We start from the raw sequence: 24990 nt of genomic DNA, 5'->3' as shown, positions 1-24990 counted from the left end.
AAAACTGGAAAATATAATTCATGCTCATTAAGTGTGGAGACAAAAAATATGTTTTCACTGAAGTGACATTCTCTTTTAAAAAAAATGCATCGCAGACAACAGGATTACTTAAATTAGTCATTGTTGGTCTTTTAACAAATGACCCAGAGCTGTTTTACAAATTGAAGTTAATTGTCAGTGAGAGATTCTCCACATTAAAAAGCCAAAGACAATATTTGATAAAAATGGAAGAACTGATCATGGATCTGGATCTGGAGTGTGTGTGTGTGATGCACACACACACACACAGAGTTTTCGTCTGTATTAAAAATAGTTTGTGAATCTTTAGCTTTCACTTTAATGAGTAGGAGTACAGGAGTACAGAAAAGATGGTGTCTTTTCTGGGATTTCTCTAATTTCCCAAATTAAAAGCATTTGGGGGACAAAAAAATAAAATAAGATTTTTCCTTTTGGAGGTGTTTTTGTTTTCTAAGAGCTCATTTGTAAGCCAAGCTTCTCTAAGTACATGTTTTCCACTTATGTCTTCGGAGAAGACAACTGAGCAGATGGAGCTGCATGCCTTTTAGACATGTGTGCTCCAGCACGTGGGTGGGCTGTTCTGGAGGAGGAATGACTGATTTGAGGTGGGCTTCTGTGTGGGGTGAGGGATTTGTAGCAAGCAGCAAGGCTTGCAGGGCTGGCCCAGAGTTAATTCTCTCTTCCACTTTTGCAGCATCACCGCTCAGTGGCAGACAGCTCTCAGGAGCAACAGAAGGGTATCAGTTCATTGGATGTTGTGTAATTTAAACAACCCACCACAAAGCTGTCCATGCATCAGTTACAGGAATATTCACATTGACTTTGATGCTACCTATGCAAGAAAAGCCTGAAGGATTTGGGAGTTATGTTTCAATAAATAAGGCTGATTTTAGGCTAACACAGTTAACACAGTGATTATTTTTTTAATATTTTTTTTCTCTTTTAGATAGAGTCTGGTTGGCTGTTTTGCTTCGTTTTCTTTAAACAAACAAACAAAAACCACCCCAAACCAAAAAACAAACAAACACAACCCCACAAACAAACTAAAAATACGTGTTAGGTACTGAGAACCAAAACTGAAAGGCTTGGAAGCGGCTGTGAAAGTTATTTGGAGTTCGACTTTGTCACTAGGGGGCACTTAGTCACACAAAATTAGCCGGGTTTGGGTTCGGGTTTTATCTGGTGAAAGCTACTTTCTTTAAAATATCTTCTAAAATATAATTTTCTAATTATTTTTTCATTATTATCGATTCAAAAGTAGACATGTATAGCCATAAACATCTGCCGACACAGAAGAGTCTCAGGGCAGTGATTTGCAGGGAAACATTTCCTCTGGAGCAGGGGATAGAGGGGGAAGGCTAAGGAGAGGCTTCAGCGTAAAGAATTTAGTGCAGAAACCACTCAGGCTAAAAATATAGCAAAAGGCTGCTCAATTAGTATTAATTTAATTAATAAAAGCTGAAGTGGAACAAATTATCATATTTAGCAGTGGGGGGGGGAATAATCACAAACACAGATACATTTCTTGAGTATCAAAATTGCTCTGCTATAATTTTACAAATGCCAAAACTCCTGTTGTTAAAAACAAACAAAAACAGAGCCCTCATTTCCACATACCAGTCATGAAGCACCTAAGATACCAAGTGGGTACACTTCTATAAACGGGTTTAAAATAGTTGATGCTCCGTTGCCTTCCATCTAGAGTCATCATGCTCCAGTGCTCTCTTTTGCCAGACCCCACTGTACCCCACTGATATTCTGATGGGATGCTTAAGGTTGGCTGGCAGCCTGGCCACACACGGGCATATTTACAGCTCCTGGTACACCTGTAAAGCTGTTTTTGTGTTGAGAAAGAATGCATTTCACCTACTGGCTGCACAGCTGTGAGAATTTGCCATGGGACCTCTTTTCTCCGTTCCCCTCTGGTGAATAACAATCACAGTGGGCTGGAGAATGAATCAAGGGGTGTCCCAAGGAGGTGGGGTTTGCTGTGTTTATTTTTTCTGTCTGTTCCTGCCAATCACAGACAGTAAAGAAGGCACTCGAGGACCGTGTCTGCCAGGCCAGCCTAATGCTGAGGCATGCAGAATGCGGGTATTAATTTACACATACTTTCAGCAAGCGTGGCATGTGGTCGTGGTGTGTCTGTCAGCGTTGTCCTCAGCTTCTGACCAAAGCTTCCCATAGAAGGCCTCGGTTGAGTGTTACTTAGGGGTTTTTTAGCTGCTATGGGTGGAGTCAAGGGTGAATATTCCAGATGTGAATCTGAATGAGTCTGGGAATGAAGGGATGGTAAATGCCAGACCCCCGGTTACAGAGCTTGGGAAGAAGAAGCAGTGACAAGGACCTAACATGCTGGAAGCACGTGCTTGGGTTTTTTTAAACTGAATTCCCTCAAATTAAGTCTTTGTTGGGAGCATATTGAAGCTTCGAGATTTAAACGGCTCTGAAAACACATGTTCAAGTAGCTACATATCTAAGTGGTCAGCTCAATTGCCCTGTATCTCCTGCCTTACAGGGAGGAAATGCTGCTATGGTGCCTTTTGGGAGACCCACAGGTGCGGTAATAAAATTGTAACAGATTGCTATGATTTCCTGTATCTTTTCTGTTTAGAACCATTGCTCGTGATTATTGGACATGCGTACCCACAGCTACAGCATTGCCCTTGCATGCATGGACTTGAGGTCAGGTCTGGGTCTCTGAGTGTGTCTCGGTGTGGCTTCTGGCCCTCCAAGTGGACACGGCAATACTTTCTATTCTGTAGCTCAGAGGGGAACGGAATTAAAGTCCAGAGGTTATTGTGGATGTGTACCCTCTAACAAAAAAAGAGAAGATGTTTCCTGTCAATTCTCTACAGCTATGGAATTTCAAACAATTAATTTTGGCAAATTTAGAATTTAAAATGCAAATCAGACAAGGTAACTGTGTAGCATTGCTTAGACTGGATGGGAGGTCAAGACTATTCAGACTAAATTCTTCTGAGTCCCCATTCATGATGGCTGGCTATCTGCTACGGCTTATAGGAACTTTGTCCTTTATGGTATGGTCTCATGTGTGCAGGCATCAGGGTCTGCCCTCTGTGTCATGTGCCAGGTACTCAGATGACCTGTGTAAGTGTTCCAGTGCACAGATCGTATTGCAGGACAAAGATTTACAGGGTGAAATTCTTTTTTTCTCGCTCTGTCAAGAACTTCACTGCAGTGTGGCTCCCACCAGATTTCCTGGAAAGTTTAGGTGGACGCCTGAATTAACAATCCCACTGGATGTTGTTAAGGGAAACTTAAAATTAGAATCTATGAAAACAGGATAAAATTATGCAAGAAATAAATGTCTGCACATTTCATAATGGTGTTCCCTCCTGTAGCTTGCAACATAGAGGGGAATAATACTTCTTTGTCTTGTAATTGAAAAGCAATAGATTAGAAATCGGTTACAATGAGAGGGGTTTTAACCATCTTAATTAGAAGACTGAGAATTTAAAAAGCTGGAAAATTAAGTTTTTTCTCTGATTTTTCTCTTATACGTTTTAAGTGAAGCAGGTAGAGGGCAGTAGGTGCTAACTTTCAGGATATCTTCTCTATTGTACTGGTGCTGGGCAAATGACTTGGCTGGTCTTCAGCCGTGGTTGTGGGTAGCCTGATTTTACATCAAGAAGCACTCACACAATCCATTAACACAACTCAGTAGTCGGAGTTGTAGCATCTTAGACTGCTAAAAGTGGGCCTTCTAGCATGATTTAAGTGTCAGCAATGAAAATACTGCAGGCATTGACTTGAGCAGGTGAACTTTAAAGCTGACAGCTGATTTTGCCTGACACAACTGAGATATTCAGTGTTTTGTGCAGATTTTGTTTTTCAGTTTTAAAATAAATGAAGTGATAAGTATTATTTGCCATGAAAACAAATCTCTAGAAGAAGAGATTCATTTCCTCCTCTAGAAGGAGAAAAAACATAGGAGGACTACTATATGAACAAAGCTTAATTAAAATATAATTGAATTTAATCAATGCAGTATAATTAGAAATAGTGCTTAAGAGTTCGTTTTAATGCTGGGCTATTTGTGCTCTTTAAATTAATACCTGCTTTATGCACAAAAATCCAACACGGCTCAGTTCTCTAAAAGGCCGGTTTGTTTTTCTCTAGTGATTTTTGTGCAGTCCCAAGGGAGCAAAACCAGAAAACCAGCAAATTGACAGGTAGTAGAAAATTCCTGTAAAACTGCCTAAGCACTTGGCGTTTCCAGCCTGTGGTGTGGAAGAATGGTGTGGTGTTGGCCAGTGGCTTAGGATACTGCAGGTCAATCCCTGCTCTCAATATGCTTTCTAGGTAATTTTGGAAGTCACTGAGGTTATTGTGTTTGTTTTTCATTGCACACAGAGCATAATACTTTTAATATTCAGTAACACTGTTCATTCTTTCTTTTCTTTGGAAATTTGTCTAAGCACTGGTCAGTCTCCTGTGGTTGGAGGCATGTGTATCAGCTCAACAGGAGAGGTTCAAAAACATCCTATGTGAGGACACCATGGTAGATAGTGCATCCCCCCCAGAGGAGGACATCACTATGTGCTTTTGGCGAAGGGGGCAAACACGCCCTCCCATGTTTAAGGACTCCCACATGTGCTCTAAGAACAAAACTGGGATCAAAAAAGAATATTGTTCTGAGACCTCCCTGTAGCGTAGTATGGTTCCTGAAAGTACAACAAGCAAAAAGTGGAAACATTTCATTTGTGACACCTGGTGGAGCTTAAGTATAAACAGGCTGCTTCACTGACCAGCACTGCCAGGGTTTGTGGTCCTTAGCACGACCAGAAGACAACTCTAATGTGTGCAGAGGACCTGAGGGGTGGGGAAAAAAAGCATAATAAAAACTTTGTGTGCCCAGTGGTCAGGAACTGAGAATGGCTTCTCTAGTTGTCTGATGTACCCCCACTGTTCAGGGCAGTGTGAAATAAGGAACTCAGCTTTACTCTTCTCTTCCCTGCCATGAGCGGGCCACGTCGGTAAGCTGTGGTGGACCTACCTATTGAGAGTGACGCCAAAGTATTTTAAACTGGGGCCTGTTTTTTTAGTGTCTTTTGTTGCACGTAGCAGAAGCAACACTGGATCAGGCCAGAGCTCCGTCTTGCTCAATATCCTAGCAGCAAAGTGAAACCTCCTCACGTGACTTTCCCAAACTCCAGCAGTTTGTGTTTCAGGGACTTCCTGCGCCAGAGGTGGTTTCTGTTTGCTTATCAGACCCCAAAGGATTTCCCGTCTCTCAGCTTGTTCAGTTGTCCCCTGAATCCATGTAAAGTTTGTAGCAGCCGTAACATCCCCTGGCAAAGAGTTCCCGAGTTTCCTTTCCCAGTTGTGTGGAGAGCTGCTTCCTCATGTTTGTTTTGAACCTGCCATCTGCCTGCTTCATCTGATGCCCCCAGCCTTGTGTTACAAGAGGCAGCGAACAGTCAGTTCTGATTCACCCCTTCCATGTCACTTATGATTTTACAGATCTCTATCATATCTCCTCTGGATCATTGCTTTGCCAGGTTCTGTAGCTGTTGCTCCTTGTAAGCCAGTCTATACTTTCCGTCCACCTCCTTATCCTCCTTTGTTCTTCTCCAGTTCTGCACAAGTGGAAGCATCAGAATTGCATGTAATATTTAAGATGCAAGCATGCGTATATACAGAAACACAATGGTTTCTTTTTGTTTTTTCCTGTAGTCTTCAATTTGCTTTCTATGACTAGACAGCGGAGATGATATTTGTGCACAAGTTTTACCACCCCAAGATCTCATTCCTGAGTAGCAATGAGCTCAGAACTCAGTTCAGAGTCCACCACTTTGGAGTTTAAATTAAAAGTTTTCCCCTAAAAGTTCCTAGTACCACTTCGCATAAATTGCACTTTACGTGTCATTTTATTGACAACTTACTCTTCTAAAAAGTTCTTCAGCCTCCATCGTTTCTACCCGAAATAAATGAATGTCATCTACAAACATTGTTATCCCCCTGTTCGGTAGCTTTCTCAGGTGATTTTTAGACCATGTTGAAGCGCATGGGTCCTCAGCATGAGGGAACAGGAATCCTCTGGTGACTTTCCTCCATGGTGAGAATTGACTGTTCTCTTTCATGTTCCTGTGCTCTGTTGCCTAGCTTTTAAATGTTTGCTTTTCTAAAACAATGTATCTAAATTTAAATGTTTCAAATGTATCAAACATTTAAATGTTTGCTTTTCTAAAATCATTTTCTAAAGACAATGTATCTGGGTATTTAAAAAAAAAAAAGTCTCATACCTACAATGCAAGCTCTGAAAGAAAAATACAGGCAGTAAGAGACTTGTTATTGTTGCTCACCTGAACTGTTCAGTCATTTCTGACAAATTTTGGTATTCTGGTGCTGAAGGTTCTGCTGCAGCTGAGGACTCTGAGGATGTGGATTTACAGCAGGTTTATGCTGACCTATGTGTGAGCTTCCCCAGAAGGGGACTTCTCCTTGTCCCCACTGTTGTTCCCAGCCACCAGCTACCTCCACCTGCACAGTGTATGTGGTCGAGCTGGGCTGATGTGGTTGAAAATCAGCATATTAAGCAAGATGAGAATTTTTTGCTGAATCAGGACTGTGCTGTGTCTTGACCCTGTGATGCAGCTGTGGTAGTGCTGGCCCAAGGGAGGAGGAGGAAGAGCACATCATGAAGCTGCGGCAAGAGCTGGGCTGTCTGCTTTTGCCAGGCATTGAGCAGCTTAAACCAGTCATGAAACCAAACCCTAAGAAAAGTTATGTGTCTGTAGCTTGTCTGAAGTGGTATTTTTAGCTAAGATTATTTGGGTGTTGAAAATGAGTAGGTAGTTGGGTGGCGCCATTTGTTTTCTAGCAAAGAAATAGAAGTCCATGTTGCATTATTGCATATAGAATTGGTCTGTCCTCTCCGCAGAAATGAGAAATAAAAAATTGAGGGATTTCTTTATGACTTACTTTCTTTGTGTCCATGTGGCTTTCTCCTGTGATCTATAAATCTAGCTTCCATTATTCCAGTGGGTTTGTTAGTATGTTTAACTTCTTTGGTGCTATACAGTAGCAATCAGTGGTGTTTCCATTTTTTTTTCTGTGATCCTGGGAGCTAGTTACCTGTAATCCAAGGGGACAAAAATTATTGTCAAAAGTACAGGCATTACTCATATGTTTGTGTGAACAGAAGAAATCTGAAACTCTGAGCTGTTTGCAGCTCTGCTACTCCAGAGTCTCTGCCTCTACATTTAATTAACCATCCATTTAAAAATGCTGGCCACTCCTTTCACTGCCTGTCAGCAACATCAAGATATAAAGTTAATTTTTCTGAAGATTTGCTTGTCATACACTTGCAGTAACTGGATCTAGACTTTATATTGTAAACAATCAAATTACACAAATCACTTTAATTATAGAAATAGGTCAATATGTTAGTGATGCTCAAAAATTGTATGTGGGGTGGATGCTCAATTATCATATTTTCTTTTTTAGATCCCTCAGAAGGCAGGAAATTCAGTCCTGTCAAATTGTTTTTTTTACCCTTCACTAATTATTTAAGTAAGACGAATTGGTGTGGCTTTAGTCCAAAATACTTTCTAATCTGAAGAGAATTTTTCCACCTTTCCTTTCTGTTTCTTTTCACATTCTTTAATAAGATTTCATATAAAGAACTGTGTCCATTACAAATAAATACTAATAATAAGCTAAATTTTCCCTTTAATCTGTGTAGATATGTGAAGACCTTTCCCTGCAGTTAGCAAAAGGCCAATAACAAGTTTTGTTGATAATCAGATACAGTATTGACTGTGTTCTCCTGTCAGAGGAAGAGAGAAATGTCTCATCCTGAGTGCTCAATTCAGTGGAAATTAGTAATTTAAATGTGAATAGAGGCACCATATTATGAATATGTCACTTAGTACTTGCTGAAGCTAACTTGGTCAGTAATTCACATGCTGATTCATGTCAGACATGCAGAATTCTTTTTTTAATGCTTGAAAAAGAATACAGTTCTCTGGGGAAGAATAAACAGGGTGGGTTATTTCAGTAATAAAAAAAATATTTTGAATCACTTGGTGGTAAAGATGCTCTCAGAATTCATTTTTTCACCCTTGGAGAAGACACATTAATTTTATCCTCAGCTGGGATACCATCATAACTACCAGTATTAGTACACACCCATGGTTTGCAAACCAGGACTGGGTAGACTTGTCTCTTAAATCAGTTTGCCAGTCATGAACATGGCTGCGATTTCAGCTGCAAATTTCTGCCTCCCCTTGCTGTGCCTGGCATGTCACATCCTACGGGAAGATTACTCAGCTTGTTGTCTGAAAGCTGCTATGTAAATAGTGGTTGTGTGCTATATGGTCACGTTCTTCTCGTAGGTCTCCATAAAACTGCACCTGCGCGTTTTATGGATGCAAATTGTACCTAGGTACCAGCTTTTGGTACGCACATATGGTCCTTTGCAAGCAGCAGCAGTATATTTTGTGGGCAGAAAATGCTTGTGTGTACACAACCTGCAGGTGTTGCTTTAGAGCCCATTTGACAATTTACCCTTTGTGCATGAAAAAGCACGTGTTGTACATGAGAACGTCTACTTAAGCTCTGCCTGAGTGATCAAATTGATAGACTGCATCATTTATGCTTTTGGCGTTGGAGTACTTTGCAGTTCCTGGGCACTGGATACCACCTTATTGCTGTTATTTTCCGTCTCTGTTTAATTAAAAGGAAACATTTAACCACGTTTTCAGTGACATATGTGAGTTCAGCTCTCATAATGATTTCTCCAGCTGAACTTGCTTCATCACCCCTGCTGCTTTCCACTTTCGAGCACTGCCAATATCCAAGTTGACACAGCAAAGATGGCACACGGAGGGAGGCACAACGGGCATTTCTAACGTAAGCAGAAGGCTCCTGCCAAAGCAGAATATGGTGCTGTTTGTGAGGCTTGGAGCATCAGGGTGTTTCACCTGTGGGAAAGGAGGTGGTTGCAATTAGCCACAGTGTGTGCAATATACACTCCGTTGCTACCCGGCCGGCCAGAGTTAGTGGTAGGGCAGATTACAAGCTTGAGCAGCAGGTTTGGCTTTAAAGACATTAAGCATACCAGAATCTTTCATGTAAAAAGCTTAAACAGGCTCTAATATAGTGGTGGCGAATCCTTTGCAGACTGGCCTACAGAGTAGATTTGGGATTTTTGGTGAGGTGGTCTCATACAGTCTTGATTAAATAACTGCTGTCAGTTCTCTCTTATATGGATTTTCTTTTACTTCTACCCATAAATTATTGAATCCTGGTTTTGTTTGGTTTTTTTTACTATTCAACTACCTTGTCAGTATGGAGGATACAGTTTGGATTTTCTGTTGTTCAAAGAACACATTCAGAGAACATGGCTAAAATGGTTTTATATGTCTATTGAACTTTTCTTATTGAGGATTGCTTGTACATCATTATAGGCTCTTCTTTTAAAGAGATCCTTACAGTACCATCTATTTAGTACTCTTTTAAAAAAACAAAACCAAACAGTACTGAACTTGTGTATAGAGAAAGACAGGTACACGTTTAGTATGGCTATAAACTCCCATCTCTACCTGTGAACCTGCTTGCTTTATAACAGTGAAAACTGAGCTTCCATAATTTTTTCTTAGAATGGAGAAACCATGGGAAGGGGAAGTTTTACAATGCTCTAGACATCAGAAGATTGACTCAAATTACAATAAGCAAATAAATAGCCTTATTTAGTAAAATAACCTCCTTTGGCACATTTCTGGAGGATACTCATCAATGACAAACGTAAAAACAGTGTATTGCTTAATAATTCACATTCACATATCAGAAATTGACTACTTAGATTCAATAGTCTTGTAAAAATATCCAAATTCATTTGACAACCAAATCCGTAGCAGTGGTTGAGCTTCCCACTCCCCGCCCTTCTCTCTCCCCAATTTCTTTTAAGTAACACAAACCTGAACCCTTGTGCATCTTGGATTCATATTATATTCTCAGTCATGGATGACCTTTTACAAATGACTTCCAATAACTACAGCTGAATTCAAGCACAAGAGTTGGTCGCGAAAGGTCATACTCTAGTTTTACAAAACGTAGGTAAATTTGTACTCCCTGCAGCAACTGATTGCTGTGGGTTTTTGGTTTGTATCTGACCAATCTTAATTCAGAGCCATGCATTAGGAAAGGTTATGTTCTAGCTTTATTTCACTTTGCCTTTCTCCTTTTAGTTTTCTTTCACTATAAAATTATCCCATTTAGAGAATTTTTTTTTCATTTTCCAGGCGTTAAGATTCTATTGCAAAGGGCTCCTATTTCACCTTTTCCTTTTCTCCTCTGTTCTTTACCAGTGGATTAATTGCAGATTCTCATGCATGTAATCTTCCTTGTAAACCCGAGTGATGTCTTTCTGTGAGTAAGTGTCACGTTCTCATTGGGGAGTGTTTTACTTCCAAATGGAGTCATTTCAAAGGAGTTATTTGAGGCCAATGTGTTAAGAGCACGCCTTAGAGTGGCAAATTTAGACCTTAAACAAAGAAACATGGCAGATTCAAACAAGCACAGTTTATTCATGTAGGCATAACTCAGAATGAGTTGTAAATTGAAAGAATATTTGCTCTCATCACCACTGGTCACTTCTTGGCCTTATGTTGTATAGACAATTCATCTCCTTTTTATTTCTGAAATACAGAAACTGTAGACTAAGGCTTCCCATGGAGACTTTGCTGTGGGACTCTACTTTGTAATTAGTGCCAAGAAGCTAGATTTTTCCACCCCTGTTTGGGTTTGCTGCGTGCTCATCTTGCACACCACTGCTTCTGATTCACACCAGAGAAGCTTTATAGCTCAGCTGTTTGTGGTGCAGTTGTCCTAGCAGGTGAGTCAAAACAAAGTTCTGTGGGCTCCTGTATGAGCTTGTGTGGTGCTTCTCGTTGGTACTGGCGCCTTCATCTTCATATACCATTTCCAGGGTATTCTAATTAAGATTATATAGGGATTGTGTGCTTCAGAGCTGGATATCACCTCATCTTCATTACAAGTGAAAAACCAACAGTGGACCTTCTTTAGGATATGCCAGATTGGATGATCATGATTTCATGTGGCTTTGCCTCAACATGGTTCATCTCACTGCCAATTTCAACTGCAGTCACATTCCTCGTCTGGGTGGGGGCAACCATATGTTCTTAATATGGACAGAAACCAAGCAGGAACCAAAATCAAAGCCCAACTACTGCAATGTTTCAGCCCTACTGTGAGTGCAATGCAAAGCTGAAGCTGCCTAAGACCATAACAGGGTATATTAAAGAGATAGCTGTATGTCCATGGCTTTATTTCTGTGTGGGCTCTGAGCAGGTATGTATTCAAGCTCTAGTTGCTTTCCATGGTCTTTTCCATCATGACAACTCTTACCACCCTATTCCTAGAGTAAATGCCAAATACTTTTCTTTTGGCAGAAAAAAATCAGGGTCAACCATCCCCCATTTATCACATACTAAGAAGCAGCTGATGGGTAGAAACAGTTTCTATTGTATCAAAGCCCAGAAACCTATTTTGTGGAACTTAACCACATAAGCAATTGAGCTCAACACTGGAGCGTAGTCAAAAAGGCATTTTAACAGATTATGTGACCTATCCTCTAGATGATCATAATACAAAGCACCATCCATACATAAATAGCAACATGAAAGTGGAGGCTGCTCGTCCATGTGATTTCAAATAAAAAAGCAATGGCCCTTGCAGTCTGAGAACTGAGGCAGTTTCTACCTTAGAATTTGATGGTGATAGACTTTGAGGAAATGTATCTGCTAAGCCATAATTAACTGATCTTTGCCTGACTAATTGCAGTTGAGTAGGAGTACACAAATTGCTTCATTCAGTTGCTTATGAGAGCAGGACCATGAAAAAGTCATGAAGTACCTGGATAAAAGGAAAAAGCATTTCCAAGCAGTTTCATGGTGAGCTGTGAAACAGAATTGAAACAAACTATTCTTAGTGTTGGATACAGGATGAATGCCAAGTAGACATTGAAAATACACACAACGTTCAGCTGGAAACCATCCAAACCATGATATCGATATTGTGTTGATGTTAAAACCAAATCCGCTGTCTGGCGTGTTTCCATTATCTCTAATCTTCCATCCTTAAAGGAAAAAGGTTACAAATTTTTGCTTTCCTTTTCCTCAGATATATCAAGCACAACCTTCTAGAAGAAACTGGCCAACAAGTCTGCCTACTAATTCTGTTAGTGGGCATCCAGGCAATTCTGTGTCATTTGAAAATATTTATCAATGCTGATGAGGCTGAGGGCAGGTAACTTCAAATTTTTAATTAACTTATGTTCTAACATTTCATTGCCTTAAGTAGAGTTACACAACGATAGTCAATGCAGAATTCGGTCCAGGAACAGATTTGAGTTAGACCCTCCCCCTCCTTTTTACGCACAACAGAATTAATGAATGAGGGCCCTCAGTTCTATTAAGACTAATGTTTCTTTGTCAGTCCAATTTTTTTTTCCTTTGGGGTTTCTTCTTGTTATGACTTTGTTAGGTGGAAACTGAATGGTGTATGTTAATCAACACAAGGCATTTGGCTACTTGAGCTTTCGTAAATGTTTAGTTTCCCAGGGTCCTTTGAACTTCCCAGGGAACAGTTCTGCATCCTTATTAGAGACTGACAATTAAAGGTCTGTTTTCATATCAAAAGTAATCACGAAAAATTAGCTAGGGAAACCTTGGAATGCTGTGAGAGTTTCAGTGTTTTGAGATGGCCAACTTTCCTTCATTTGCTTCAATCAGTATCAACTTGGTTTTCTTTTTATGTTTCGCACTGCCCGGGCAACTTATGAGTTGGCGTTGTGACAACTGGGAAGGATTATGCAATATCATGAAGATGTGATTAATACATTTTAGGCCACTGTAATCATTTTCAGTTGCATTATTATCACAGAGGTGCAAAAGTAAGCTTAACTAGGTTTTGAAGGCAATGCTATAAATCAGCAGTTTCAGTCTTCTGAATTCCTTGTGAGAAGGAGGAGTAAAATGCTCTGCACATCTGCAGGAGCTGTCTTGCCTACAGATCTCAGAGATTCTGCAGATAATTTATAGGAAATGTATGGTTCTGTCCTAAATATTTTAATGTTTGTGTGCTAAGTTACAGGCTTTCACAGAAGATAATCTGTTAGTGTCACACCTTCTCAGTTATAAGTCTGAAAAACAAATCTGAGTGTTTCTTCCTCAGGCGATGGTGCCATGGGAAATTGCTGCAGAAGTTTGTCATGAACAAGTGCTTTACTTTCCTTTCATTTCTCAGAATCTGCTCTGGTAGTTTAGGAAACAAGTAATGAAAGTGGGGTGGATCGTAACCCAAATAGGTAGCATATGTGTTTATTTAGGTCTATAAAAATAAAGTAAAATACAAAGCTGTTAGTGTTTCTGTCACAAACTGGAAAAACAAAATTAAGCTGATATTAGAATATTTAATTCCCTCTTCAAAACTGATTTTCTAGTAGTGCCGTTCCCCCCAGCAGTTCAATGAATATGGCTGTTTCAGACTATGTGTATGGCTGTCTCAGAGCCAGGCTGAGTTGTCCCTTTTGCCCCCTGGGACTCTCCCCACTTTTCTCAGTCTGCTTGGAAACCCTCAGACACATGGAACAGGGAGACAGACCCAGAATTTCTATTCATCCACTGCCTTGCTGACATGCCACAGGTATTAGTTAGGATTATCTGAAGACTTAAGTAAATAAACTTTATATTCCAAAGACTTCATTTTATTGATGTTGATGATGGTTGCTTGAAGTATAAATTAGGATTTGATTTTGGGGAGGAAAAAAAGAAGAAATCCTTTGTTGCTAGGACTTGTAGCAGTCACGTCACATAAATTGGCAGATCTGTGTATTTAAGGGATTTTACACTCTAATTAAATGCAGTAGTAGTCTTTTGCCTTTTGAAATGAAACCTTTTTTTTTCTTTTGCTACATACTTAGGGAACAAACATGCTGTCAAAATCCTTAATGTATCCAACTATTTCAACATAAGAAACAGCATCAAGCTGTTATTTGTTCTGTTGGAGTGTACTCATATTTCCAATCTGAATCTTTTGTACCTGGTGATCTTAATTACATTTGAGCTGGAAGTAGTTTAACATTAAAAGGAATTACAGCAGATTAATCTGTAAACCTGCACAAATATCACATTCCTTTGTATGGAGGTAAGCAGGGCATAGTGTGCATAATTACGTGTTGTTCTCTGTGTAGGTTGTGTGCATAAGGCTGAGGAATTGGTGTTGCAGGTCCTCGTGACAGCATCAATTATAGCATGCTCTTGTGTCTCACAGTGGTCGGTTACATTAGAAAACATACATTATTGCTCTCAGTAAGGTAATCATCCTTATAATAAGAGCAAGCAAGCAAAAAAAAAAGTGAAAACCCCAACTTGCCCTGAAAACAGGAATTAGTACAGTAATTAGTGTATGAAAATATAGAGAAATATTTTAAAGAATGTTGCTGTAATTTTTTTTTTCTAAAGTGATATAGCTTGGGGTCAACCCAAGAAGGCCATTTATCTCAACCATCCAAACCCACATATAGGTCTTGTTTTACGATTTTGTACTTGGAGAGACAAAAGAAAATTACTAAAAATGAATTGGAGGAGGTCTGTTTGTCCAGTCCTGATGGAAAAACATTGCTGGAATACAGTTGCACCAGTTTAGCCTCAGTTAGGGCAGAAGGAGAGCACAGCTTCAGCAAATAAGAATCATAGTTTTTACTGGTAAATACTTTTGACCCAAAGTGTAGCCCACTTAGGAACAGTATGCCAGGTGACAGGTGGAAAAAGGAAGTTTCAGGAGAAATATAGGAGGAGAACATGCAGTCTGAGTTGCAGAAGATGTGTCTCTTAGACTACACCAGCTCTATGCTGGGCAGTTTCCATATAAATTTCCAGATGGCAGTAAACTTCCTGTTTAGTTTGATGCTCATGCATCCATTCATCTTGGATAAGCTGCTACCTCGTTGCAGTGGCTCTGGAAATGCTGTCGCAAATTTGGAATTTGTAGGTCCACCGGTAATGAAACTTCTGGCAAGTCTCAAGAATTACTTGCATTTCCTGAGACTAACGCAGGTGTTGCCTGTGGGACTGGCTGACGTGTTCTGACAGTTCTGGTTTTATCAGTGTCCCGTTGCCTCAGGTCCTTTGAATTTGGAGCGCGCTCTGCAGTGGTGCCTCTTGAATCCCTCTGGTGAATGCTGTGGTCAGTGCAAGTGATCACAGTTCACCTAAACAGAAACATCCTTCTTGAAACTGAAGGTGCCATAAATAAAACAGAGGTTAGTGACTAGTCACTGTAAGGCAACTCAGGGGATTTGGGGAAAAAAAACAAAACAAAACAAACAAACACCAAAAACCAAACCAAAGCAAACAAACAAAACAAAACACAAAAAACCAAGTCAAACAAAATTCTGCTTAGTTTCAATGGTGAAGTTTTCTACTGCCCTACTGTTAGGCACCAGCTGGAAACTGACCCCCCCTTTCAGCACTGTAGGTGTTGTCACAGCGTAATGTTACTGTGCCTTTTAAAATCCTTTATCTTTTTAATCTGAATTCTGGAGGGACATTTTTATTTTATAGTTGCTATTTGGTAAAGAAGTTATCTTTTTAGCTTAATAATGATCTATTAGCAGTGAGGAAGAGGGAAATAAGAGACTCTTCTATTCAGATTAAGAAAGAAGATGTTGTTTCATGTGTTTATGGTTTTTTCACTGTTTTTTGTAGCTTTTCTCCTTAAAACAAAAGTACAGTACACAGCAGGACTTTGCAGGCTTCCCCATATAATGGTGCCAATGTATTTCCACCCTAATTTGCATATTACAGACCTTGGCCTCTTCTGAGCACAAGTGCTGACTATGCCAAATTCACGTAGTTTTTCTGCGATGAGGACAAGGATCATCTAGCAAATAAATGGAGAACGCGGTATTCAATTTGCTGGTGACCTTGAATTTGATCTCTCTTCTGTGCTTAACAGCCTAGTCAATCTCTGTCCTGTTTAACCCCTGTCATCATTACTGGTGTATCATATGGACACTTCTGCATCTGCCTTTTCCTTGATACTGTAGTATTGAAATCACCAAAAGAAAGAACTAGGAGTGAATGAGGAAAGAGCTACCATAAATTCTCCTTCACCTTCTCCTTAGCAGTGTCAAAAACGGCCACAAAGGTCTTTCCCAATCTTTCTGGTTAAATTTATATTTGTCTGAGGTAGAAACCACAAGTTTGATTGATAATGGAATTTGCATCTCGAGGCATCACTGGAAATACAATGGCATGAAAGGCTACTCTGGTGGAGCACACTTTTCCCCCTGGGCTGACTTTAGAAACTCATTGATGTCACTTCCTTCCTCAGTGAGCAAGTGAATTTTCACTAATTCTCAAGACCAGCTGTCCATGCTGTCAACAGAAAGTTATTAAAATTCCTTTAAAGTGAATCAAAATAGCCTAAAAACAAATGTACTGGGAAACAGGAAAGCATCAGTATTCAAAGTCCACAAACCTTTGAGCAAAATAGTGTTGATCTAACCAGAGATTTCAAACACTCTGCTTTCCTAGCAACTTGTATATAATTAGAGAATGCTAAAAACACATACGCCTTTAATCTTCTATTGCCAACAATCTATTTGGTTAAAATATTAGTTACAAGAATAAATTCTATTTCTCCCCAAAATGAACTCAGGAATACATTTTGAGAAGTCTCCCCTAAATGATAGTTGGGGAGGGGGACTTAGCCAAAAAAGCATCATTTTTATATTTAGCAAATAAAAACACAACACAAGCATGCAGGAAATAATTATCATAAAAGACAATCTTCTAATATAGCCTAAAGTGATTATCTGAATTATCTATAATACTTTCCTTGAGAAGAGAAGTATTCTCAGGGACAAGTAGAGAAGATTGCTTTCCTTAATAAATAGAGCCTTTATACTGTATTTTAACACATAAAATATATTCACCAAATTTAAAAATTTTGATCTTGTGCCACACACACCAGCATGAAGAAATTCTGTAGAAATGGAGTATATTTCCAATGCTGGAAGAGGCAGCCACACATGCTAGGCAGAAACAGGCTCCCCTGACAGTTAATAGTGATACTGACACGTACAGGTTGTAAAAAGTGTCCTGTCATTATTACTTCAAAAAAAACCCCTCCAATGGGTACGTGTCTCCTTGCTGGATAGGTAAGTGTGAAATTCCTGACTTTCCCCAATACAGTCTCCAGTAGCGAAGGGAGGGTAATTGATACCAGCTGCCCTTTTGAGAACTAGTGCATGGGAACAGTAAATGAGGTAAAATTACGGTCCCTTTTGATCTTAAAGAAAATAATAAGTTTGAGACGTCATTGCTTCTAGGGTCCCAGATGGCTGTAGAAAAGCAATGTTCTGTCTAGGCTTTGATCGTGTCTTCAGGAGCACACTGAAGGACACTGCAGAAGGCGGCCAGAATAAGGAAGCAAGACCATAATTCAATTTGCCACTTTCTGGATGTTATCAGGATAGAATTTCTCCCTTGAGCCAGCTGGTGCCTAACCTCAGTCTTGACACGGGCACATAATTTTATTTTAGGGTAACAGCAGAAGCTGCTCTTCTCCTCCCATGGTCAAATCCTGAGCTGGGTGCAACCAGTTTCTCGGGCATCTATAGGTGCAGTAGTGCATCTCACAACTTAGTTAAGATGCTTCATAGCACATATTTGACATTTTTTGTCCTCACTTTGAATCCTGTCATTCCTAGTGGGGTACCAGGTTAGCAAGACTGGCTACCTATCTCAATCTTCTTTTTATCACATCTTGATTAAGAGGGGCTTGTGTTTCTTTTACTTTAGGTGGATTTCTGTTTTGAAGTTTCAAGTAATTTGTACATGTTAAATCCTATTTCTTAATTATAAGATTTAATTATTTTTTTTTGCTGAATTCACTGGGTTTTGTTCTGTATGTACATGATTGTATTCATTAAAATATGTACAATCTGATTCTTTTCTTTCTCTTTCAGAGTCTGGAGAAAGATTGCAACAACAGATAATTAATCAGGTATTTTGACACTTTCATACTTTTTCTTACTCGATTTTTCATGTAAAAGAATTGCAGCAATTACGAAGAGGAGACCTTCACAGGACAAGCTAATATTAACTGTATGTTAAGGACCACATACCAGACAACTGCCTGTTAAGGCAACAACTGTATGTTAAGGACCACATACCAGACAACTGGCTCTGCAGATATACTGAATTCACAAAAATAGCCATAATTTTGATTTAAACCTAAGATTTGCTATTTAAGCAATTTAGCACCTCTACTCCTCAATGTCTTGATGGTGAGGTCAAAGCCTAGAGGTAATTTGTTCATTGGTACCAGATTTTGTAGCACAGAATTATGCTTTTTTTAAATAAAAAAAATATATTTCTCCTGTTTGCTAATATTCCTTTTAAAAAGTAGAAAGCTATCAATATGAAATACATGTACAGCACACTTAAGCAATGTTTTTCAGTGTTGTTTAGGTTTTCATCCCTGCCATGACTTTTCACTGAAGCTTCACTAAACTGTGACATTGCTTGTGTAGGCATTTTCCATCTTTATTACTGTACCAGTTAGTAATAATTGATTAGGAAAAAAAAAAAAAAAACAAAAACAAAAACAAAACACCTTTTATATATTGCAATTTAGCATTTAAGCATCAGGAAAAAGATATAGGAACCACACTGAAAAAAAATATTCATGTAATCAGAAAAAGAGGAGGAAACCCAAGGTTTGTGTTCATAAATTACATGCTCTTCCAGATTGAAAGGACCTGACTTGTACAAAAGTGTTGTGTTGCTTCTCATTATCAGCTTGTCCCCTTACTAAACGCTGTTATCCAGATGGCATATAAATGGGTGTCTGTATTGTTCATGGGATTGATTTTGAAAAGTCACTTAAAGAGCAGTCATTAAAGTGTTTGTATGCCAGCAATCACCCTCCCTTAAGTAGTTTGCCTTCCAAGCTATAAATTGAGGCATTAGCATCATTAAGTCACTGTTATCTCTGAGTTGATCATCTAGATGGAGGACAAAGCCACCAGGTGACTGACCACCTAAGGCAGCCTAGTTTAGGTCCAACAGCGTTTCCCCTGTCGTGCCAGAGCATGGCACGGATGTCACTATGTCACTTCCAGTGGCCTGAGCTGGCACCGCTCCTGATGGAGTAAGCTGTGTGTCTGGAAGGTTATGGGAAACCTGGTCCTGAGACACCAAATAATAGCCAGAGTTGTTACAACCTTCTCATTATCTTCAGTAATTGATAGGTGAACATATTTAACCCAGAATATGGCATTATATAAGTAAAGGAAAATCTTCTCTTTTTTTGACATAAATGTAGACATGTTTTGAAACTTAATGGAAGTTCTGTGCTTTGGCTGAGCGTTTACATCCTAAAAGAAGCCAAATTAACTTTTATTAACTGAACTGCATTTGGAAATTAGCCAAAGTATCTTGCAGAATCACTTTTGGGAGTCCTCACTGGCCAGAAGGGGGGGCAGTTGTATTTTTAAAGGACAACTTGAGGCTGCATTGACAGGGCTGTGGGTGGCTGATTGGAGAACTAATTCTGCATGTTTTCTGTGTGACCAAGTCAGCTCTGTGGATGACATTGCCCTTTTCTTAGGGAAGGATATTCTGATAGAAAGGACATTTGTCTGACCTACAAAAGGTGGAGTAAGTCCCATACTTTGTGTATCCAGTCTTGGTCTTGTCCTACAGGCCGCTTGCTTTGCCCTCCTTGAATTGCTCACCTGTTCTGTCTCTGCGGTTTACTTAAGAACATCTAATTTTGCAGGAAAATTGCATTGTCTTGATATGTGGAGGGTCTATCTAAACAAAGCTGTAAAAAGTTGATTTGGGGACAAATGGTAGACACTCACTTTTAAATGGCTAGTAGTGAAGTTGGTGATGCCCTGTTCCATACAAACCTCCTTTGGACTTCCAAGAAATGGAAGAACGTTTCAAATTATAACCAAATTTCATTTTGAAGTCTATAATTTAGGGCACAATTGCAGAGACATGGCATATTTGTGGTAATATTACTTCAATAAAAATATTTGAACTGAGTTTGAACCTAATGTAGTATCTCCCATAAAAGGATTCTGTTTATTTTCAGTACTGAACTTGAAATTTTATATGCAGGATAAGATACTTATCTGGCTTAAGATCCTGTAGTCCCCTTTTGGTCAGTGCAACAACACTGAGTTAAACTGACTGCCAGAAATTTAAGTGAGTGCAAAGGGGCAAAGAGCAGGAAATGTCTTGTTGAGAGGTGAGTGAAACAGAGAGGGGATGGGGAAACGATAAAGTTTCTGTCCTGGTGATTTCCTGCTAGGCAAATCCCTCACTCTCTATGGGGATTTGGGACCTCTCACATCTTGTAGACCACTGTCTCTTCTGTGTGGTTCTTAGCTATTTCTAAAACCTAGGCAAAGTTTGGTGAAATATGACATAGATAAAACACTAAGGTATTATCTGCTTTCAGAAACTTTTGACTGCAGTTAACATCTTCTCTGGCTCTTGCTCCCTTTGATCATAATGCATTTGCTGGTTTTCCTTGAGCACCTTTTTTGTTATTTATGTATATAGGCATGCACATTCATTTAACAGCAGTGGTAATCTACCACTCTGCCTGAGCAGAGACATCCAGAAATGGTATGCACTCTGCTTTTCAATACCTGTTTTTAACAACCTTTGCAACTTTAAGGTAAATCCTGGCACCGATGTACAGCCTGATTAGCTGTAGCACGTTAACTACTGCTAAGGGAAATACAAGGAAACAAGAACAAACCTTGTGCTTCTAACTGTGTAACAGTCTTGGCTAAAAAACACTTTACAGACCGCCAATCAAAATGTGTCTGAAGGCAGTCCTTTAATTTTCATCCTTACCACTCAGATTTGTCTGTGTTGTGGTCTTAATGTATGCTCCTACATGTGGTTTTGCCTCCCAGAAGCTCTGAAGGCCTAACAAGAATATGCGTATTTGCATTTAGAAGCTGAAGTTGTTCGCAGTCAGACTTTTTGGGTTAAAATTCCAGCTGTGTTTGAGCTCAGACTTGAGCCTGTTCCTCCTGCAGTGAAGCTGCAGGTTGGGTCAGGACACCGGGGAGAGCACTTCCCCATACCTGTCCCTCTGTTTTGTCCCTGAGGAGCGCTTTCCTCAAAGCAGACTCTCTTGCAGAGGCACAGCCATCTCTTAATCTTTCAGCATCTTGGGAGCATTTCCCTTTCTGCACATGGCGTTGGGGAAGAAAGGACTGTGATGAAGCAGAGTTGCTGAATGCCTTCTTTTCTTCAGTCTTCACTGTTAGGACTGCCCCTCATGAATCTGTGGCCTTAGAGGCAAGGGGGATGGTATGGAGAGAGGAAATTTTTCCTCTAGTAGAGGAGGGCCAGGTTCGGGACCACTTGGCCAAACTGGACATTCATAAGTCCATGGGGCCTGAGGCAACGGGCACAAGTTGGAACATAAGAGGTTCCACTCAAATATGAGGAGAAACTTCTTCACGGTGAGGGTGACGGAACCCTGGAACAGGCTGCCCAGGGAGGTTGTGGAGTCCCCTTCTTTGGAGATTTTCAAAACCCGCCTGGATGCAGTCCTGAGTAACATGCTCTAGCTCTAGGCAATCCTGCTTCAGCAGGGGAGTTGGACTAGATGATCTCTATGGTCCCTTCCAACTCTAGAAATTCAGTGAAATTCAGTGAAATTCAGTGAAGGAATGTACTTTCTAGAGCTAGGCTTGGACCAGGGATAACTGCAGCCCTGATACACTGTCAGTTGTGTATATACCCTCTGCCAAAGTAAAGGAGTGAAAAAACCCTCAAACTTCTGTTGAATGACAATGTACATTTGTTGCACAGACCATGTTGGGGAATGACTTTTGACCTGAAGGGTGCTTCTGGTACACGCATGGTGTAATAAACCTATATTAATATGGGCAAAAACTTCACAGTTCAGTCCAAATTCCTTGGTTTTTTTCATGCACTGCTGTAGTTTACTTCAGTACTTCCCTCTATCCCCTTCATCCTCTCACATGACCTAGCTAAAATAAGCTCAGTCCACATATGCCAGCTTCCAAGTGCTGCTATGGTATGCCCCTTGCTCCTATTTTCCCAGTTTGAGGTCATATTCCTCAGTGTAATTTACTTTGTTCCCCCAAAATTAGGTGTTTGAAAATCTTCAAGTGAGCTAAGGCATTTAGTCCACTAAAGAAACTGAACTATTAGATCACTTTGATGTTCTTCATTGAATCACATAATGGTTGAGGTTGGAAGGCACCTCTAAAGATCATCTAGTTTAACCCCCTTACTCAAAGCAAGGTCAGCTAGAGAAGCTAGAGAAGATTTCCCAGGAACACAACCAGCTGGATTTTGAGTACCTCCAAGTAAGGAAACTCCACAGCCTCTGGGCAACCTTGTACCAGTGCTCGAGACTCACACAGCAGGAAAATATTTTCTTATATGTAGATGGAATTCCTTGTGTTTCAGTTAGTGCCCACTCCCTCTTGTCCTGTCACTGGACACCACTGAGAGGAGTCTGGTTCTATCTTCTTTACTCCATCCACTTCCTCCCATCAAGTATTTATATACATTAATAAGATCCCCCTGTGCCTTCTCTTCTCCAGGTTGAACAGTACAAGCTCTCTCAGCCACTGCTTGTATGTCAGATGCTCCCATCCCTTAAATATTTTTGTGGCCCTTCACTGGACTCACTCCAGTATGTCTATGTCCGTGTCCATCTATACACTGGACTCATTCCAGTATGTCCATGTCTCCTGTACTGGGAAGCCCAGAACTGGACACAGCACTCCCAGTGTGTCTCTGAGGGCTGAGCAAAGGTGAAGGATCACCTCTCCTGATCTGCTAGAAATACTCAGCTTAGTGCAGCTGTTGTGTGTTTTTGCCATGAGGGCACATTGCTGGCTCAGAGTCAGCTTGTTCTCCAGAACCTACAGATTCCTTCCTACAAAGCTGCTTTCCAGCTGTCCAGCCTGTACTTGTGCCTGGGGTTGTTCTTCCCCACCTATAGGACTTTGCATTCCCCTTTGTCAAATTTCATGAAGTTCCAGTTTACCCATTTCTCAAGTCTGTTGAGGTCCCTCTGAATGTCAGCATAACCCTCTGGTGTGTGAGCCACTTCTCCCAGTTTTTTATTGTCTTCAAACTTGGTGAGGGTAAATGCTGTCCCATCATCCAGGTCAGTAAATGAAGATCTAAAACGGTTTTGAACCCACCATCAACCCTGGGACACTAGTGATTGGCCTCCAGCTGGATTCTGTGCACAACCGTTTGAGCCTAAGTGCTTCAGCCAGTTTTCAGTCCAACTCACCAAACGCTTATCTAGCCTGTGCTTCATGAGGACGTTATGGAAGACAGTGCCAGAAGCTTAAATATTCCCTAACCTGATCATCCTCCACCAGGGGAAGTCTTCCTTGCTCCAGAATTTCCCATAGATCTCAGGGGCATGAAATTATTGTAGGCCAGTCTTACTAGTAAAGACCAAGACAAGTATCTCAGACTTTTCTATGCCATCTATCACCAGGCCCCATCCCCATTCAGCAGTGAGCCCATATTTTCCCTAGTCTTCATTTGCTGTGGATAGACACGTGGAAGCCTTTTTTGTTGCCTTTCATATCCCTCCCAGGTGGAATTTGGCTTTCCTAATCCCATTCCTGCATGATCAGTGTCTCTATATTTCCCCAAGTCACCTGTCCCAGGTTCCCCCTATGGCATGCTTTCTTTTTATGTTTAATTTCTTTCAGAAGCTCTTTTTTCACACATGCAGACCGTTGCTACCTTTCCTTGATTTCCTTGTCGTGGGGATGAATCACTCCATTCTGGAGTTTAGAGGAGGTGGTCCTTGAACTTTGCCCAGATGTCCCATATCCCTCCTCTCCAGGAAAGCACCATAAGTTTCCTCTAAGCAGGTCCCCAAACATCCTAAAGTCTGCTCTTCTGAAGCTCAGTGTTGTAATCCTATTTACTGCCTTGTTCCTTCTTTTCAGGATACTGAACTCTGCCTTCTCATGGCAACTGCCATGACCCTGACCTTCACATCTCTGACCAGTCTTTCCGTGTTTGTAAATGTGAAGTACAGCAGCCAGCCTCTCATTGTTGGCTCTATAATCACTTTCATTAGGAATTTGTCATCCATTCACTCCCCAAACCTGGATTGCTTGTGTCCTGCTCTGCTGCTCCTTCAGCAGATATTGAGCTGGCTAAATTCCCCTTTGAAGATCATAGTCTGTGAAAGTGAGGCTTCTTCTAGCTGTCTGCAAAAGATCTCATCTACTACTTCTTACTGAACAGAGGCCCTCTCACAGACACCTACCACAGTGTTAGTCATGTTTGTCTGCCCTCTAGTCGTGACCCACAAGCTCTCCAGTGACCCTCATCTGTCCAAAGACAGAGAACTCCGTGTGTCCCCACTGCTCTCTGACTGAAAGGGTGACTCCCTGCCTTGCTGTCCCAGCCTGCCCTTACTGGAGAGCCTGTGTCCATCCATGGCAGCTCTCCAGTCCTGTGAGCTGTCCCATCGCCTCTTCTGATCCCAGTGAGACTGCACACAGACCTCTAATTCCTCCTGTTTGTTCCCTGTCCCATTTGCAATGGTGTACGGGCACTGTGGAGAAGCACCCAGCCGTGCTGGTTTCCTAGAGAAGGTATGAGAGCTTTCCTCAGCATGTTAACCTGTAGGTACTTGTTTACAAGCATATGCTTGAAGTGGGCAACTCTGAGCTCTGTCTGGTTGACTATGAGACACCTACTGCTCCCTCTGCATTTTGTTACCAGTACGCAGAAGTTGCATTTTTTAAAAATTAGTTTTCCATTCATTATGTCATATCTGATCAGATAGGAAAATCAGACAGGCAAAATTGTTCAGCTTTGCCCTACACATAACATTTTCTTTCTTCCAGGCTGATCA

At 40.6% G+C, this 24990-nt stretch overlaps 1 protein-coding gene across 4 annotated transcripts in view; it reads left to right on the top strand.

Annotated features, from left to right (window-relative positions):
- Window positions 1-24990, top strand: part of CHST9 (carbohydrate (N-acetylgalactosamine 4-0) sulfotransferase 9) — a 96068-nt gene that overhangs the window by 57426 nt on the left and 13652 nt on the right. For 3 of the 4 annotated variants that reach the window (XM_014936900.1, XM_014936902.1, XM_014936901.1), the window contains one exon: window positions 18044-18081. In XM_014936900.1, the coding sequence (XP_014792386.1) occupies window positions 18044-18081 (38 nt within the window). Of the gene's footprint in view, window positions 1-12209; window positions 12316-18043; window positions 18082-24990 lie in introns of those variants that run through there. The other variant, XM_014936903.1, reaches the window with a different exon arrangement.

The sequence above is a fragment of the Calidris pugnax genome, unplaced genomic scaffold (assembly GCF_001431845.1).
Source record: "Calidris pugnax isolate Ruff unplaced genomic scaffold, ASM143184v1 scaffold51, whole genome shotgun sequence".
In the NCBI taxonomy this organism is placed as follows: domain Eukaryota; kingdom Metazoa; phylum Chordata; class Aves; order Charadriiformes; family Scolopacidae; genus Calidris; species Calidris pugnax.
The sequence above is the reverse complement of the archived record's forward strand: the minus strand, read 5'-3'. Positions and strand labels throughout refer to the sequence as shown.